The 16,553-nt window shown below is 33.4% G+C and overlaps 1 protein-coding gene across 4 annotated transcripts in view; it reads right to left on the bottom strand.

The window, feature by feature from the left end:
• slmb (beta-transducin repeat containing E3 ubiquitin protein ligase slmb) overlaps positions 1-16,553 on the bottom strand; it is a 184,601-nt gene that overhangs the window by 59,572 nt on the left and 108,476 nt on the right. For all 4 annotated transcript variants that reach the window (XM_072530191.1, XM_072530194.1, XM_072530193.1 and 1 more), the window contains exons 2-3: positions 13,727-13,955; positions 1,028-1,214 (exon numbers count right to left, since the gene is read on the bottom strand). In XM_072530191.1, coding sequence (XP_072386292.1) covers positions 1,028-1,214; positions 13,727-13,955 — 416 coding nt within the window. The remainder of the gene's footprint in view (positions 1-1,027; positions 1,215-13,726; positions 13,956-16,553) is intronic.

Raw genomic sequence — 16,553 nt, 5'->3', positions numbered from 1 at the left:
TGGTGGATACTTTATTGTTCACTCGTACTTTAAATATTCCTTCCCATACAAACTTTGGTCAGATAACACATCTAAAAAGTAGCTGAATACACACGAATGAGATGTCCATTGAGAAAGAAAACGGGACATAGATACCTACATATAACCAGGAACTTTTGCCAACTATTTAAAGAAAAACCTATCTCAGGATTTGTTAGACTCCATAGATGTCGATGGGCTGGTCATGTAGATAGGATAAATGACGACAGATTGCTAAGAAGAACGCAAGAAATAAAGACGAAAAACAGAAGACCAAAAGGAAGTTTTGGTAGAGTACCAAAATTTGATAAACGTGAAAACTGCTAATGTTGGAGCAGAAATTACAGAAGATTAATACTCAATCTGGGCTGTAGCGCTAACTGGAAGAAGAATACATAGTTATCTATACTTTTTTTTAAATTTGGGCTTAGTTCTGGAATCAATAACGCGTACCTTCCAATAGTGTCTCGAAGATTTCATTAAAAAACTAAATGAACAATTTTACAGATACAGTATCTCCCTGTCTAACTCGTTATCTTAATTTAACTGGTTTAATTCCTCTTATGTACTCTTAGTAAATGGTTATGGCGTTTATACAACATATTTATAAGATTTGTATATCTATAGTCAATTCGACTATTTTGTAATTCATTTATTACCACCCTTCTCCACAATCGAATGTTTTTTCGAAATAAATGAACGTTATAAATACTAGTGTATGATACTCATTATCAATTTTATTAATATTTCATTTGTTAGTAAACGATCTTGTAAGTAACGTAAGAATACCCTTTTTTCTGTAGAGTTATAGTGTTGATGTATTCCAGTAGTTGAAATTTTCTTACCATCCGATATTTTAATTCATTAAGGAATGAAGTATTAGTAATGTTACATAATACCTATTGCTTAATATTATGCTTTTCCTATTTGAATTTGTGTAATTTCTAAAGTGTTTTTCTTTCAAATGTACGCAGATTAGACTGAATTATCTATAATTCATTAAACTTACCAATTTCGCCTTTCAGCTAATCCTCTCCATAGAGAGTCCGTCCTGACTTTCCTTTCAATAAGTTTTTTCCATAACATACCCTCCGAGATCACTCTAAACCATTCCTTACAAACTAATCGTGCGTTTCTGAGACTGTCTGCATCCAAGTATGACAGAATATTTTCTGCCACGTGGTCCAGACCTTTCTCTGTAACAAAAAATAAATAAAATGACTCACCTAAGTAAAAACCATACAATGATTTAGCTAAAATCCACTTCTTTTGCAATTAATAGTTAAGTATTAATAGTTGTACGAAGCTTGTTATCCTATAGCTTGTAATAAAATATTCATGTACCTATATGACCATAACCATCGCGAATAAAATATTGCAATGTATAAATGAAGATGTATGTCCAAATGGAGATATAAATTAATAGTAATAGTGAAGAAAAATAATATTACAACCACTGGTAGTGTTGGTGTAAAACCTTATGAACCTTGGAAATACGCATGCTTGAAAAAAAAATGAATTCTAAAAACATTTACCATTTTAATTTCATACTGAATTGCACGAAAAGGTCGGATCTGCACATAGTGTAAAGTACAGCTCACGTGAACTGCAAAAATTTTTTCGTTCAAATTTTGCATTAGATAGGATGCGGACGGATTAAGGTATAATTTAAAAAAACACGACATTGTTTTATTGACCATACAACGGCAATCGCTGTGACATGTTACACGTTTCCACCTCTATATTCATTTCACAGTAGGTACGAATTGTCGTAATTGTCACATTGACAATAAAAATTTCAAACGAAGTTCTGAAAGAATAAACAAATAATTAATAAAATGCCTATTACGTTGTATACCGTCCAAGAAAAAGTGCAATTTGTAACATGGTACTTTCAGGGTCATTCGGTACGCGATGTAATTGATTTATTTATTGTTGCCTTCGAAAATAGACCCACATTTTCAAACTTCGGGATGTGTAAATACTTGTAAAAAATGTCATGAAGGTAATGAACCACGTGTTAGATCTGTCGATGAGGAGCGTCAAAACAGGGATATTAATATTTGTGCTTTTGTGGAAGCTAGTGAACCTGCAATAGTGTACAAATTGCTAGGGAAGTTAACGTGAATACTTGAACTGTCCAGCGAGTTCTCAAAAGGAATGGGTATCACTGTTTTAAGATACAACCAACACAAGAATTGTTTCCGGAAGATAACTTTAGGCGGATGGAGTTTTGTGAAATTATGTTAGATAAACAGAAAGTACACTTTTTAAAAAATATTTTATTTTCTGACGATTTTCATTACATAAAAAACACAATCCATCCATACGCAAGGTATTATTCTCGGAAAAATAAGCTCCTCAGTGTTGCAGTGCGTACGCAGCATCCGCAAAAGTTAAATGTTTGGACTGGGATGTTAGGCGACCATATTGTCGGTCCATTTTTTATCGATGGAAACGTAAACGGGCTCAAATATTTACAACTTTTACAGAATGAGATCATTCTGGCAGTTCGACGCCTTCCCGTTAATTTTCAGGTTTATTTCCAACAGGATGGGTGTTCGTCTCACAACTCTAGGTCAACTATTGACTTCCTCAATCAAAGGTTTCCTGATCGACTGATAAGTACACGTGGTACAATTAAATGGCCCGCTAGATCCTGTGACTTAGCGCCTAAATATTTCTTTTTTTTTGGGTTTTCTCAAAGAAAACATTTATAGGCATCAGTTTGAAAGGCCCACAAACCTAGTCGAATTAAGGGCAAAAATACTTCATTTAATGAAGTATTTTTGCAAATAACATTCATAAGGAGAAATCCGTATGACAGATTTGGTTACTGTTTAGCACAATGAGGTGGAATATTTGAGCCCTTAATTCATTAATCTGCTTTCCTAATTTTTATTTTTTGTTAGGTATATTTTACGAAGTTTGTAGGTTCTTAATTAGGTAGTATTTTTTATGTTTAAGTTTGGAAGAATTTTATTGTTTTTTTTTAATTTAAAAGTACAAACGATTTTTATTCTGATTTTTTTTTCTTTCTTGTCTTATTGTTATAAGCTTTGTCCATCAAATTTGTACCATTTTCAGTGACAATAAAGCATATTACTTATTTACTTACTTATTTATTTGTGTTGCTATTAAGGCTACAAAATAACCAAAAAATTAGTTTTAGTGCATTATAATCATCGAGTTAGAATCTATGGAGAGGGCATCACGTGAATAAAACGACCTCACTTCGGCCATATTGTTAAGATTTTTTTTGACACTTTTGACAGATCGTATATGTTTGTTTACGTTTGTTTTTTTTTTTTTCGAATATTTTTAGTTTTATAATACTTTTATAGAAACTGTAATAATATATTGTAATAGTGCATAATAATGGTTTCTTGTTCTCAACGTAGTTGCAGTAGCAGAAGCAATGTTAATAAAAAATCTTCAGGAATAACATTCTACAGGTTAGTATACAAATATGTAAACAAAGTAATGGCCCGTACTTCAGAGAATAAATTAATAGTATTTGACTGTATTAATTTATCTTTGTGTATAATATATCGTGTTTTTAGTGTTTACCGCGGGATAAATAAATCATAGTTTATTAAAAATGTATTGCACTTTTTTAGATTATGATTAAATCTTCTATTATAGTATTATATTTTTATAGTAGTTTTAATATTATTGAGTCCGGCCATGATCCCACCGCCATATTGGTATCATCGTTAGCCACGCCTACCTACGCCGTTTTTAATACACACGTTAATATGCTCATAGCTTCTCCATAGATTCTAACTCGACAATTATAATAAATATACTCTAGAGATGGGATTGCAATAAATCTTAATTCCTATGGTCAACAAAACAATATCGTTATCTGTATATATAAATCTTTAATACTTTGGGACAAAAAATATTAATAAGACAGGTTATTTTTAAGTAACCCACTATTTTAACTTGAAAAAATTTAATTTTCATAGGAAGAAAATCTCACTATCGTCTTCTAAATCTATAATACATTCATAATAAAATCCATGCCCTTTATGCATAATGAAATTAGTGTGTTTTTTTAGTCATTAGTTGGTTGTTGCCACTCAGAGGATCAAGTCCTTGTTCGCGCCGGGAATTTTTGCGTTCCCTTAAAAAATGCAATTCCTTATCGTCGATCTACTTTAATTATGTAACTTATGGGTTATTATGTGGTTAGTCCCAATTACTTTATAGACGTAAGTATTAACCACATTTTCAATTTAACAGTCAAAATTTTACATTTTGTTCTCATTTTTAAGTGGTAATACTTATTTGTAGGTTTTTAAAGAATGATGATCCAATAGGATTAAAAACGTTTTAAAAATTTATAGATCCATTTTGGATAATCTTTAAAAAAAAATTTAATAAATTTTATACCATTTTACAAAAGAAGTTTTTACTTCATAGTTTGTTTATTTTACTACAGAGAAAAAGTAATACAACGCCAGTAAAGAAGCTCTGCTTCAAAAGTGTATATTCTACTCCTTCAAAGTTTTATAAATAAGTAATAACCTAAAATTTGCTGTTACAGAGAGTTGTTCCTGAAATAGCCCGTTCCCTTTGGGGCCTAGTGGTTCCATGAAGACACCACAAATAAAATAATTTTTGTTAACGGCCTAGAAGTGATTGCTTGGAACCACACTGTCGGAGTGCATTTCTGTGTATATCCCCACTTCATACAAATCTTGCCGCCGTAATATTTTATTGTTCAGACACACTAATCGACAGTTGTTTTGTATAAGTCACGAGTGTTGTGAAGTGAAGAACGACAAACAATATATTTTATTTGAAATCAGCAATTTATTCGGTAAGTTTTTTGTTATTTCTGTTTGTTATGCGGTTCTTTTGTGATATTTGATAATTTGGTGTTTGTAAAACTTAGCATAAATTTACTATTTGCAAATGAAATGTGTGGTTCTCCTATGGAACCACCAGGTCAGTGGAATATGCCTACATCTCTGTTTTTGTTTTACTTCAGATGTTGGTCATGGACATTAGGAAGTTGGCCTCAGACTAGGCATATGCTTTGATTGACGAAATACCATCAGATTTAGAGTCTGTCACTTCAGGGGCTCCATCTGAAGATGAATTAGATGAGTTTGAGGATGACGAGTTTCAAGTCATATCAAATAATAGCGAGAATGACGAGAATGCTGACATTAAGGCAGCTCCAAATCAAAAATTCAAATGGACGAGTAATGCAATTTTTTTTACTACAACTGCACCCTTTACCGAAAGTTTTGGACCCAGCATATTTGAGCAAATTGAAAGTCCTATAGATACGTTTTTATGTCTATTTCCGAATGAATTAATTGAAACCATGGTTTTTCAAACAAATCTGTATGCAACGCAGCAATTTATTGAACGTATTATTCCCACGAATGTTGCCGAAATGAAGTGTTTCCTTGGAATAAATTTGATGATGGGACTTACGAAGAAGCCTAGTTATAAAGACTATTGGTCATCTAAATTTCAAGTAAGGGATCACTTTATATCATCGGTCATGACCAGGGATCGATTTTCATGGATGTTGGGAAATTTGCATATGAACGAAAATACAGTACAACTCCAGAAAGGTGACGAGGGCTATGATAAACTATACAAGTTACGACCAATGATTGACAGGCTAACACATACTTTTGCAAACTGCTATAAATCTGGTGAAAATCGTAAAATCGAAAAAGTATCGATGAATCGATGGTCAAATATAAAGGGAGAATAGGTTTTCGTCAATATATGCCTCTCAAGCCAATAAAAGGGGGTATAAAATTTGGATGCGAGCAGATAGTTCTGGGTTTGTATCGCAGTTCCAGATTTATACTAGAAACGTTGGCTCTGGCGAAGAAGGTTTAGGTTCCAGAGTAGTAAAAGATTTAACCCGTCTACTTCTAGGCAAGCATCATAAAATATATTTTGATAATTTTTTTAATTCTATCCAGTTAGCCAGTGACCTTTTGAAAGATGGCATTTACTCATGTGGAACTATGAGAAATAAACGTAAGAATCAGCCAACAAATTTAGTCAACGATAAAACAAAAATGACAAGAGGAACTTCAGAATGAAGGATCACTGAAGAAGGTCTAGTATATCTAAAGTAGATGGACAGCAAGCCAGTTCTATTTCTCAGTAACTTCCACAACCCAAATGATATCCAAACTGTTTCCAGAAAAAACAAAGATGGTACCTCTCAAGACATTGCTTGTCTTCAAATAGTCAAAGACTATAACAAGCATATGGGGTATGTCGACCAGTCAGATATGTATATTTCTTTATACAAAATAAATCGCAAGTCTAAGAAATGGTGGCATAGGTTGTTTTGGCATTTTCTGGATCTATCTGTAGTAAATAGTTATATTTTATATAGAGACCGGGTAGAAAACGTAACAAGTTTTTCTCTGAAAGACTTTAGATTGGCTGTAGCGTTGGGATTAATTGGAGCACAACCAGATCCAGATAAAAAGAGCAGAAGGAGTTTTCAAGGTGTACCAAATAAATTTAAGACTATAGTTCCCCTTGAAATAAAATATGATAAATGTGCCCATCTTCCAATCCACGGAAATAAGGTTCGTTGTGTCCATTGCAGTACGCGTGCGCAACCACATCGTTCTAGGTGGCATTGTTCTACATGTCGTGTTGGACTCTGTTTAAGTGAAAAAAACAATTGTCTTTATAAATTTCACCAAAAGAGTTGATTCTGATTTTGGTCTAGTTTCCTAGTGGTCGCTTTATGGAACCACATGTTTTTGAAAAAACTAAATAAAAATAAATTTTTTTTCTATAAAAATATCTCTTATTATGTGTACCGGTTCATAAATCAACCAAAAAAATCAGTATTAAAAAGAAAAAATTAACTCCGGTCACAAAGGGTTATAACACAGAAACGGTTTAAAAAATTATTAACTAATTACTAATTATTGCATGAAATCGCCCTTTTTTTTACCCACAGCTTGACTACAAAAGTAACAACGACGAACATATTAAATATGGCGAATTTATGTCATAGACCGGTAAATGGAAGTCTTTTAAATAATCGAACTGTTAGTAATAAAAAAAATTAATAGCATATTCATCATCAGAGCTGCAAATTTGGAAAAACGTCGTAGGCGTTAAAGGATTATTAATTAAATGGTCTCATGACATGATCAGTTTTAATGTAAAAACGAATTAAATTTTTTTAATATCTCTTAAAAAAATTAAATATTGAATAGATGTACACTAAGCTCGATGATCTCCTTAATACAGAATCGTGGGAAGGATAAAAAATTTATGATTTAATAATTATATGACCAAGAGAATAAAGATCCTACTACGTGTCCAGTAAAGAGTTTTTATAATAATAAAATATTTTATTTTTCACTTGCATATTATTTGTTTATTTTACCTTGGATACGGTTACCATAAACACATTCAGTAAATATTATAGAACTAACATTTTTTAATGTTAAAAATGGGAACTATCAGCATTTTCGTTAACAATTAATGTGGATTTCAAAATGGAATATTTAGTCCACAAGGAATTTGTAGAATACTTTTCGGACTAAAATAATTCAATCAGAAACGTGAACTAAACATAAAAAAGAACAAAAATTAACATACGAATTCCTGAAAGTAAGCCAATATTATTGTCCATTATGTCAGCTAGTTATTTTTCAATTTCCATTGAATAAATATTTTGCACTCTTTGTCGTACAATGGTATGGATTGAAGCGGCAATAAATTTTATGTTGCCTTTATTGCACTTTCTTGAATATGTTCTGGTAAATCCATAAATGAATATAAATCCAACTGACAACTACATAATATAATCAACAAACGTCACAATATCAGCAATGGTCATAGACTATTTCAAACACTTTATTTATCATAAACTACTAATATGCATATATGTAAGTGCAGTAAAATAAAAATTAAAAACGTCTCAATTTTGGTTTTTATTTTATGTGAAGTGAAAAATAAAATCTTGTATGTACCACTGGTGTTAGCAGATAATTACGCCCTTGAGCAATATCCATCCCTTGGACTAGAGGCCCTCTGGCTGGATTATGTTGCTCTCCGAACGTATTCATCGTAATAACACCCTTAGTTCATAAATAACTACACTTCTCCAAGAAATTAACGCACCACTTCAATAAATCAATTTTATTTGTAAACAGGCAAAGAATAAAAAATAAAACTTTACCAGATTTATTCTACATTTTATTAGTAATTATAACAATTTCTCTAATCCTCAGAAAATGTTGAAGTACAGAAGAAGAAAAAAATAAGACGGAAAATTCTAAAAAAATAATGATAAGAAAAGTAAACTAAAATATGAAAAAAGTCTTTATAACGAGTGTTTCCACCTCTATCTACTACGTATAACAGCCTCACATCGTTGGTCCATACTTAAAATGAATTGCCTTATTTCATTTTGGTCTAGTTCTCTCCAAATCTGGATCAGCCTCTCTCCCACTTCCTGTAAGTTGTTTGGTTGGATCGGTGTCGCTCTTAATCGCCTACCAAGGATATCCCAGAGATTTTCAATCGGATTTAAATCTGGACTATGTGCTGGCCATTCCATAGTGTTAATTTCTACATCTTCTAGATAATTTCTGACGATCTGTGGAGCGTGAGGTTTGGCATTATGTTGCATTAGTAAGAAATTTTCACCGATATAAGGAGCGAATGGTACTACATGTTGCTCCAGGATCTCCAATATGTACCTTTCAGCTGTAACAGTTCCATTTTGTATGACTATTAGGTCCGTACGTGCGGTCAAAGAAATACCACCCCACACCATAACGGATCCTCCACCAAAAATGTGGTGTGTGAGAAGTTACACTAAGCATATCGTTCGTTGGGTCGTCGCAACACACGAACACGTCTTTCGTTATTGTACAAACAAAATCGGGATTCATCAGTAAATAGCACTCGTTCCCAGTCAGCCTCTTACCAATTAACGTGTTCTCTGGCAAAATGTAGTCTCCCCCTTCGATGCTCTGCAGTTAATAGAGGACCTCGGGCGGCAATCCTAGGTGTTAAGTTGTATTCCCTAAGTCGCTGGCGAACAGTTTCAGTACTAATTTGTATAGCATGCACGTCTGGAAGCTGAATTTGTAGACTTCGATGTAGGGGTAGTTACCCGGTTTCGTCCTTGCCCTGGTCTGCGAGTATGATCCCCTGTTTCGAGGAATCTTTCAAAAACTCATGAGACGGATGTGTGGGACACATTAAACCGACGACCAATTCTTCGGTAACTCCAACCTTCTTCCGACAGTATCACTGCTTGGGCACATTCATCTCGGATTAAATTACGTGATTGATGCTCCTAAATAAACACAATTAACAATAATCAACAAATAAACAGTAGCCGAATAACATTCGTGAACACTTGGAAATTAGTATATTTATAGAATTAGTACATTTTTTGCTTCTTTTTGTTTTGTTGCAAAAAAACTATAGCGATAAAAGACAGTCAATAAATATAGAGTGTACGAATAGCATATACAAGGGGCTTGCAAAATATAACATTACAATGAAAATTTTTATTAATGCTAATAAAATATTTTAATATTTCAAAGTGGTGCGTTAATTTCTTGGAGAAGGATTTCCTGGCTGAAAAATCTACGTACGTGGTTCAACACAACAACCACAAATCTTTTCAGAGCCGCAGTTTGCAAAATACAGATTGACATGATGGTCGCCAACATCCGTAACGGATGGGCACTACAAGAAGATACCCGTGCGGATATAAAGTGTACTTTACCCGTACAGGCATAAAGACAAAAAAAAATGATAACTTCTTCTATTTAGTTGAATTCACATAAAACTGGCAATTCTGGGAAGATACGGTAATCGATAGATTTGACATTTCGATTTTTTAGGTTTGACAGCCGCAGATGTTCATTTATGATCATATAAGAGATCATTACTCTAACGACGGTATTGCTCACTCTACTATGATACATTTTGTGAATTTTTAAACATATTTAGATTGTGAATACGATAACAAACTACTATGACATAAAAGTTTGTATGTACCACAGGTATTAAGAGATACTCTCGTACGACTTACAAATACTCGGGCCAGAGGCCCTTGCGCTTGTAAAATTGTCGCCCTCAGACATAAACATCTACTTAATGCTCTCGATACATAAATAACTATTTTAGATTTTCGGATACTACATAGTTTTCTTTTGAAAACCGACCCATTCCCAGTAAGTGTTTTAAACGTTGCGCACAACACTTGGATGCTACTTTGAAAGTGTCACCTGTTCATTCAAGTACACTTGTATCAACAGGTTCTATCCAAGTTAAGTAGGACGCTGACCAACTTCCTTGGATCCAAGTAGTAGGGTATTGTAAAATTAAAATGGTGTCTGTGTCGAAAAATCGAAAACGAGAAGTAAAGACAAAACGAAAATGGTCTGAAAGAAAGAGTGTCAGATTCATCGAGTTATACGAAGCTGAGGAAGCATTATGGAATTTACGGATAAAGAAATACAAAAGTAAGGATGTTAGAAGTGCGGCATTTTTTCTTTTTTGTTCCTTTTTTGTGGATTTCAAGCTCATGTATCAACATATCAGCAACCACACCTTCCACAATCACTTTCACTATCTTTACAATGGTTATTTGACATCCAAGTCATTTAACCGTGGCAACCAACTTGGTACAAGTACACTTGTACACGTCAACTTCGCCCAAGTTGGAATCCAAGCATTCTTGGATCGTGTCAACCCGCCTTTAGGCGATATGGCTGCAAGAACATTATCTGAGGAACGTTTAGAAAACATAATGTAAAATGCAATGTAATGTGAAACATGTTAAAAACACCGATACCGGTCTTTACTCTAAACTACCCTCTTCACTAGCTTACGTTCATAGTGAAAAGGCTAATAAATCTTATCACGACAGATATCTCAGCATGTACAAAGGGTGCAGGCATTTTTTTTACAACGTATATTCAGCAATCTATTACTTATAAACGTCTTTGGGGTTCGATAATATGCTATATACATACACTTTATATTCACAAACAATACATATATCTAAAATATATACACAATTACGGTGAGTTAGAACACTTCATAAGGATGTGGTGACGTTATGTTATTTGGTGAATGGTTGTTATCCATTCTCTCCTTACGAAGGATAAAGGATAGAGGAGGAGAGAACACTTATGTATTTATAAATCAGGTCTAATAGATTTTTATATTTTAGTCTTAAGTTTGTTGACTGTTATCAAGCAAGTTTGTTGCCAGGGCATCTGGATGGTTTTCTAGACGTTTTAGGAACCGAGCACTACACTGAACTATCACTTCACTGATCGTAGATATTTCTAGATCGCAATAAATATCTTCGTTTGACACCAACTAGGGGGCGTTTGTTATATTGTTATAGAGCGTCACATTTTGAATTGAAATCTTTCTATTATCGATAAGTTGGCTTTTGCTGCTGTACCCCATAGCTGGATCCGATTTGAGTATTGTCTAGACCGGTTTGAGTATTGTATTGTACACCAACAGTTGGTTACGAATAGACAGCTTCGATGTTCTGCCCAGTATCCAATCGATATTAACACGCCACTGCGTTGAAGATATTTTTTTTTCTTTTTGTAAAAATACAACCTTTTCATATGAATTTTTTTAAAGATAATGAATCCTAATTATCTTCTTTAGTGTTTACCAGGTTACCTTTGATTTGAGATTTGTCAACGACTAATCAGAGATATTATTGTAAAGGCTTACAAAAATGGGATCTGGGAAGAAAGAAGAGAACTAGTTAAGCTATACTATGGCAATAATCAGTGTGCTAAGGCTACGGCAATGATCATTAATACGAACCATCCAGAAAAAAAAAACATAAATCACCAATACGTTAAACTTTTAACTAATAAGTTTGAAGCCACAGATGACGTTAACAACACAAAGCACGAAGTAGACCGTCGAGTGCGAAATGAAGCATTTGAAGTGGCGGTATTGGGTCATTTACAAATGGATAATCGACAGTCCATCAGATAACTATCTCCTGCATCTGGTGTATCAGCATCTAGTGTTTATTGAATTATAAAATCCCATAAATTTCACCCTTATAAATACGATTACTTCATCAATTAAACGGAAATGATCCTGATCGTCGGCTTCAATTTTGTGAAGAGTTTAGTGAAAACATAATTAACAACCAACATCGATAGTAAAATACCTGTTTTCCGACGTGTGCATTTTTATGTTTAATGGCGAATATAATAGACATAATTTTCGTTATTGGAGTAACAGTAATCCTCATTTATTCATATGGAGACACACACAAACACCTCAGAAATTAAATGTATGGGTTGGCATTTTAGGGAATCACGTCATTGGACCATTATTTCTTGAAGGAAATTTCAACGGAACAATCTATTTAAATTTGTTAGAAGACGTTATTGATCCGCTGATCACTGAGACACTTTGAAATCTGATAATCATCTTTTAGAGGATGAACTGGCTTTCCAACAGGCCCAGGCATTCCCACATTATGATATACGTGTAAGACAATTTTGAATAAACGTTTTCCAGGGAGTTGGATTGGCAGAAGGGGTCCAATAGAGTGGCCAGCAAGATCACCCGATCTTTCGCCTGAAGATGTTGCAGAGTTGCGACAAAGAATTGTGACTGAATGCCTATTATTGACATCAGAGGTATATTATTCATTTAAAAATTGAAGCTTATTGTTGTACCATAGGTTTGGGACATATATCTGCAAACATATAAATATGATTAATAAACATATTACTTACAAATTCTGTAATGTATTTTACCTCATTTACTCCAGCGCCACTTTTTTGCGATTCTAATACTTTTCTTCTGATTTCAACTGATTTAAAGCCACATTTCTTTTCTGTTTATTGTGATAATCTTTGTGTTTAACATTAAACAAACATGGATTTGATTGATACCCTTCTATCAACTGAATTATATTCTCCGTTGACCAAGACATTTTTATTAATTATGTATTTTGATTTAAATACAAAACACAACTTTTAGATCAAAACAGTTCACAACAAAGTTAACCTAAGAAAACCAACGTGACGGTATAACCAAAGAATATAGACGCATATGTGTCTATATTCATTTCTATAACGAAAATAACCTAACTGCGCATGCGTGTGTAATAATAATTGGTATGAAATAGGGCATGTTCTAATTTCTATAACATTTTTTGTTTTCTGTTTTACATTATGACAAAACTTAGTATACCATTTTCTTATATCATTTTATGTTATAGTCTAAAACAGACTTAAGGTTGATGTCATCGAAATTTTAAATCCAAGTGACGTCATTTTGAATAAATCGTGACGTGCAATGATTTTACTGTGAAAAATACTATATATGGGTTCTATATGTCAAAGTTTTGTCCAGGTGCATTCCAAGGTATTTAACGCTTTCAGCTCGTTGTTTCGTTATTTGTATTAAAAACTAATTTTTATATGAAGTACGAAATGAAACAAAATTTGATGTAGATATTGAGAACCAAGTAAATACTAGACCAAATACTTATGAAGGGAATGTATAGCATTATATATTATATAAATATTAAATATCAAACAATAAATCACTTGCTATCATTACTACTCCCACAAAGATGGTTGAAAATTAATTTCAACAACCATTCAAGAAATTATTGCATTTGATAATATCTAACCAGTTTACGTTACGTTTTACTTACTTGGCAATAGAGAAATAAAATCCCTCTGCAACATGGGCTTGAGATAGGAGTTTATGTGACCATGTTGATAGTGGCACATCCTGGCCAGCAGATTTTCCACAAATTCCACCTGGTCTGTTTCGCTCCATTTCTCAAAGTATTTCAGACATGCTTCTCTCTCCGTGTTGAATGTTGCCGAAGGTTCTTTCTTTCGAGCTGTATCATATGGCGGCAAAATTGTCATTTGATACTGAAACAAAAAAACTAAGTTGAAAAAACAATTTAGGAATTACAGTAGACAATAAGTTCTTTAGTAGTAGGTACATTATGGTTTACTAGATCAAATGAAACAAAATTATGCATAGAAAACTCCTGGTAATGTTTTTATTTCTTCAGATACAGAGCCTAGACAAGTAAGCATAAATTAAATGTATGAAATGTAGTAACGTATGTCCTAAAGTTTTCGGAAAATTTTAGATTTAAAAGTATTATTGGTAGGAAGCATTGGATCAAGTTGTCATTGGAAACCAAAGTTAGTAAACAACTTAAACGATACAAACAATGTTAGTTTTGACAAATACGGTTCGTTAAGATGTCGTACAAACTTAATATTCGTCAAAGTATTTATCTTTTAGTTGGACATGCACCAAAGCGCGATATTATAAGAATTTTTAGTGCTCAAAATATTTCTGTGTTAACGATTTATCAGATAATTAAAGAGTGCGAAAATGGTATACCATGCCTTAATTTGCCCAAAAGTGGAAGACTAAGAGTTTTAACTCCTGCTCGGGAACAGACATTAATTCAGAGTATGAAGAACCAATTAGGAAAGTCTTTGCGAAATGTTGGCCGAAGATATAATGTTTCACAAATGACTGTAAGTAGAACGTTTTTCTGATGAATCAACATTTACATTGAACAGAGAGGTAAACCGACAAAACTGTAGATATTGGTCAGCGGAGAATCCTCGTTGGATGCGTGAGACACACACTCAGTATCCTCAAAAGTTGAATGTTTGGGCAGGTATTATAGATCATATTATTGGTCCTATATTTGTAGATGGTAATTTGACAGTGGAAAAATATTTAAGCATGCTAAGAGACGATGTTCTTCCTCAGTTGGCTAACTTATATTCCAATCCAATAGATCCAACCCTACCGCATGAAACTGTCTGGTTCCAGCAACTTTAATAGTGAGAAATTACTTGAATGAAATCTTCTTCAATAAATGGATTGGACGAAGAGGTACTATTGAGTGGCCAGCTAGGTCGCCAGATCTTACGCCTTTGGATTTTTTTCTGTGGGGTTATCTCAAGAACAAAGTATATGCAACACAACCAACTAGCATTGAAGACCTCAAAGAAAGGATAACTACAAAAGTACGGAATATTTCACCTCAAACTTTAAACAAAGTTCGGGACGTTTTATAGCAGACTGTGTTATTGCCAACAACAAGGTGGAGAACAATGTGAGCATTTATTTTAATGTAATCCAACCAATTACCTCGGGTATTCTATGAATTAATTGTCTTGAAGAAAATTATACTTAATTTCAAAATTTCACCTTGTATTAATTATAATAGACGCTACATAATATAATAGTTTGTTGAGATCAGGTTGTTAAGGAGCTTTTCAAAACAAAAATATACAGGGTGTTTCATTTAAAATACAGATTATGGACTATGCCAGACTTACGTGGATCACCCTGTACATTCAAAGTTATGTTTAAAGCGCACATTTAAATTTAAAATTTAAGGTATCTCAACGTTTTTATTATTTTCTAAAATAAGGACACAAACAATTTTATTCCATAAGTGGTTTCCACACTGTATATCTTCATAGTGTACAATTTTATAATAATTGACATACAAAATATTCCTAACTGCCTCGGTAACGACCAACTTTATACAAAGAATTTAATAAATTCGACCTTTCGCAAGTCTTCTGGGAGTTCTCTTTTTGCTCGCGCATAAATTTCAATCGTATTGTATTTATTTATGTCCCACTAGCGATCTCTAACAAATACAGACCGTGAAGTACCTTGAAAACGATCTGTCAGGTATTCAATCAATTAACAGATGCACATAACAACACGGTATAAATTCAAGTTAAATCGGCCAATTATCACAAATCTGATCTACTAACCAGTCATCGATTAGAGGACTGTGTGATTATTGCTAATTCCGGCACTAACAACAAATATTTTGTACAATATGATACATCATTAAAGGAATTTTGTACTTCCTTCATTACGATGTTTTATATTCGAGAACATATATTTTAATAACACTTAATGACGAACAGTTTCAGTAGTAATTACTTCATATGCGAAAAGTAGGAAGTTTTTATTCTGTACAGACCGAAGGGTTCTAGGGTTTCGCTGCCCTTAATTGGGTTGAAAAATGTTATTCTCGACTGTCAGAAAACCAAACTTGACAAAATGACACAAATACAAAATTAGTACAGAAAGGAGTAATAAAATGACCGATCCTTCTTCTTCTACTTCTTGGAGATCTTTCTATCTGTTTAATTCTGAAGCTGCCTCTGGTTAATTTCCTGGGAGGTAGATTGCCAACTATCCCTCCATCTTTTAGGTGGTCTTCCGGGAGGTCTTGAACCGGGCGGGTTGTTTTCTAGGGCAATTTTTTGGAGTCTATTCTCATCCATTCGTCTTACATGATTGTACCACATCCTCTTTCGCTGCCTTCCCTATCTTACAATATCTTGAATTTTGCACTGCTCTCTATTGTCTCTCTTTGATTATTTTGCCAACTATTGTTCTTAATGTTTTCATATCGGCAACCCTTAGCATCTGTTTCGTTTTGTTGGTATCTTCGCACACTTTTATGC

Source organism: Diabrotica undecimpunctata, chromosome 4, assembly GCF_040954645.1.
Source record: "Diabrotica undecimpunctata isolate CICGRU chromosome 4, icDiaUnde3, whole genome shotgun sequence".
Classification (NCBI taxonomy): Eukaryota; Metazoa; Arthropoda; class Insecta; order Coleoptera; family Chrysomelidae; genus Diabrotica; species Diabrotica undecimpunctata.
This window is presented reverse-complemented; position numbering and strand designations above follow the sequence as displayed.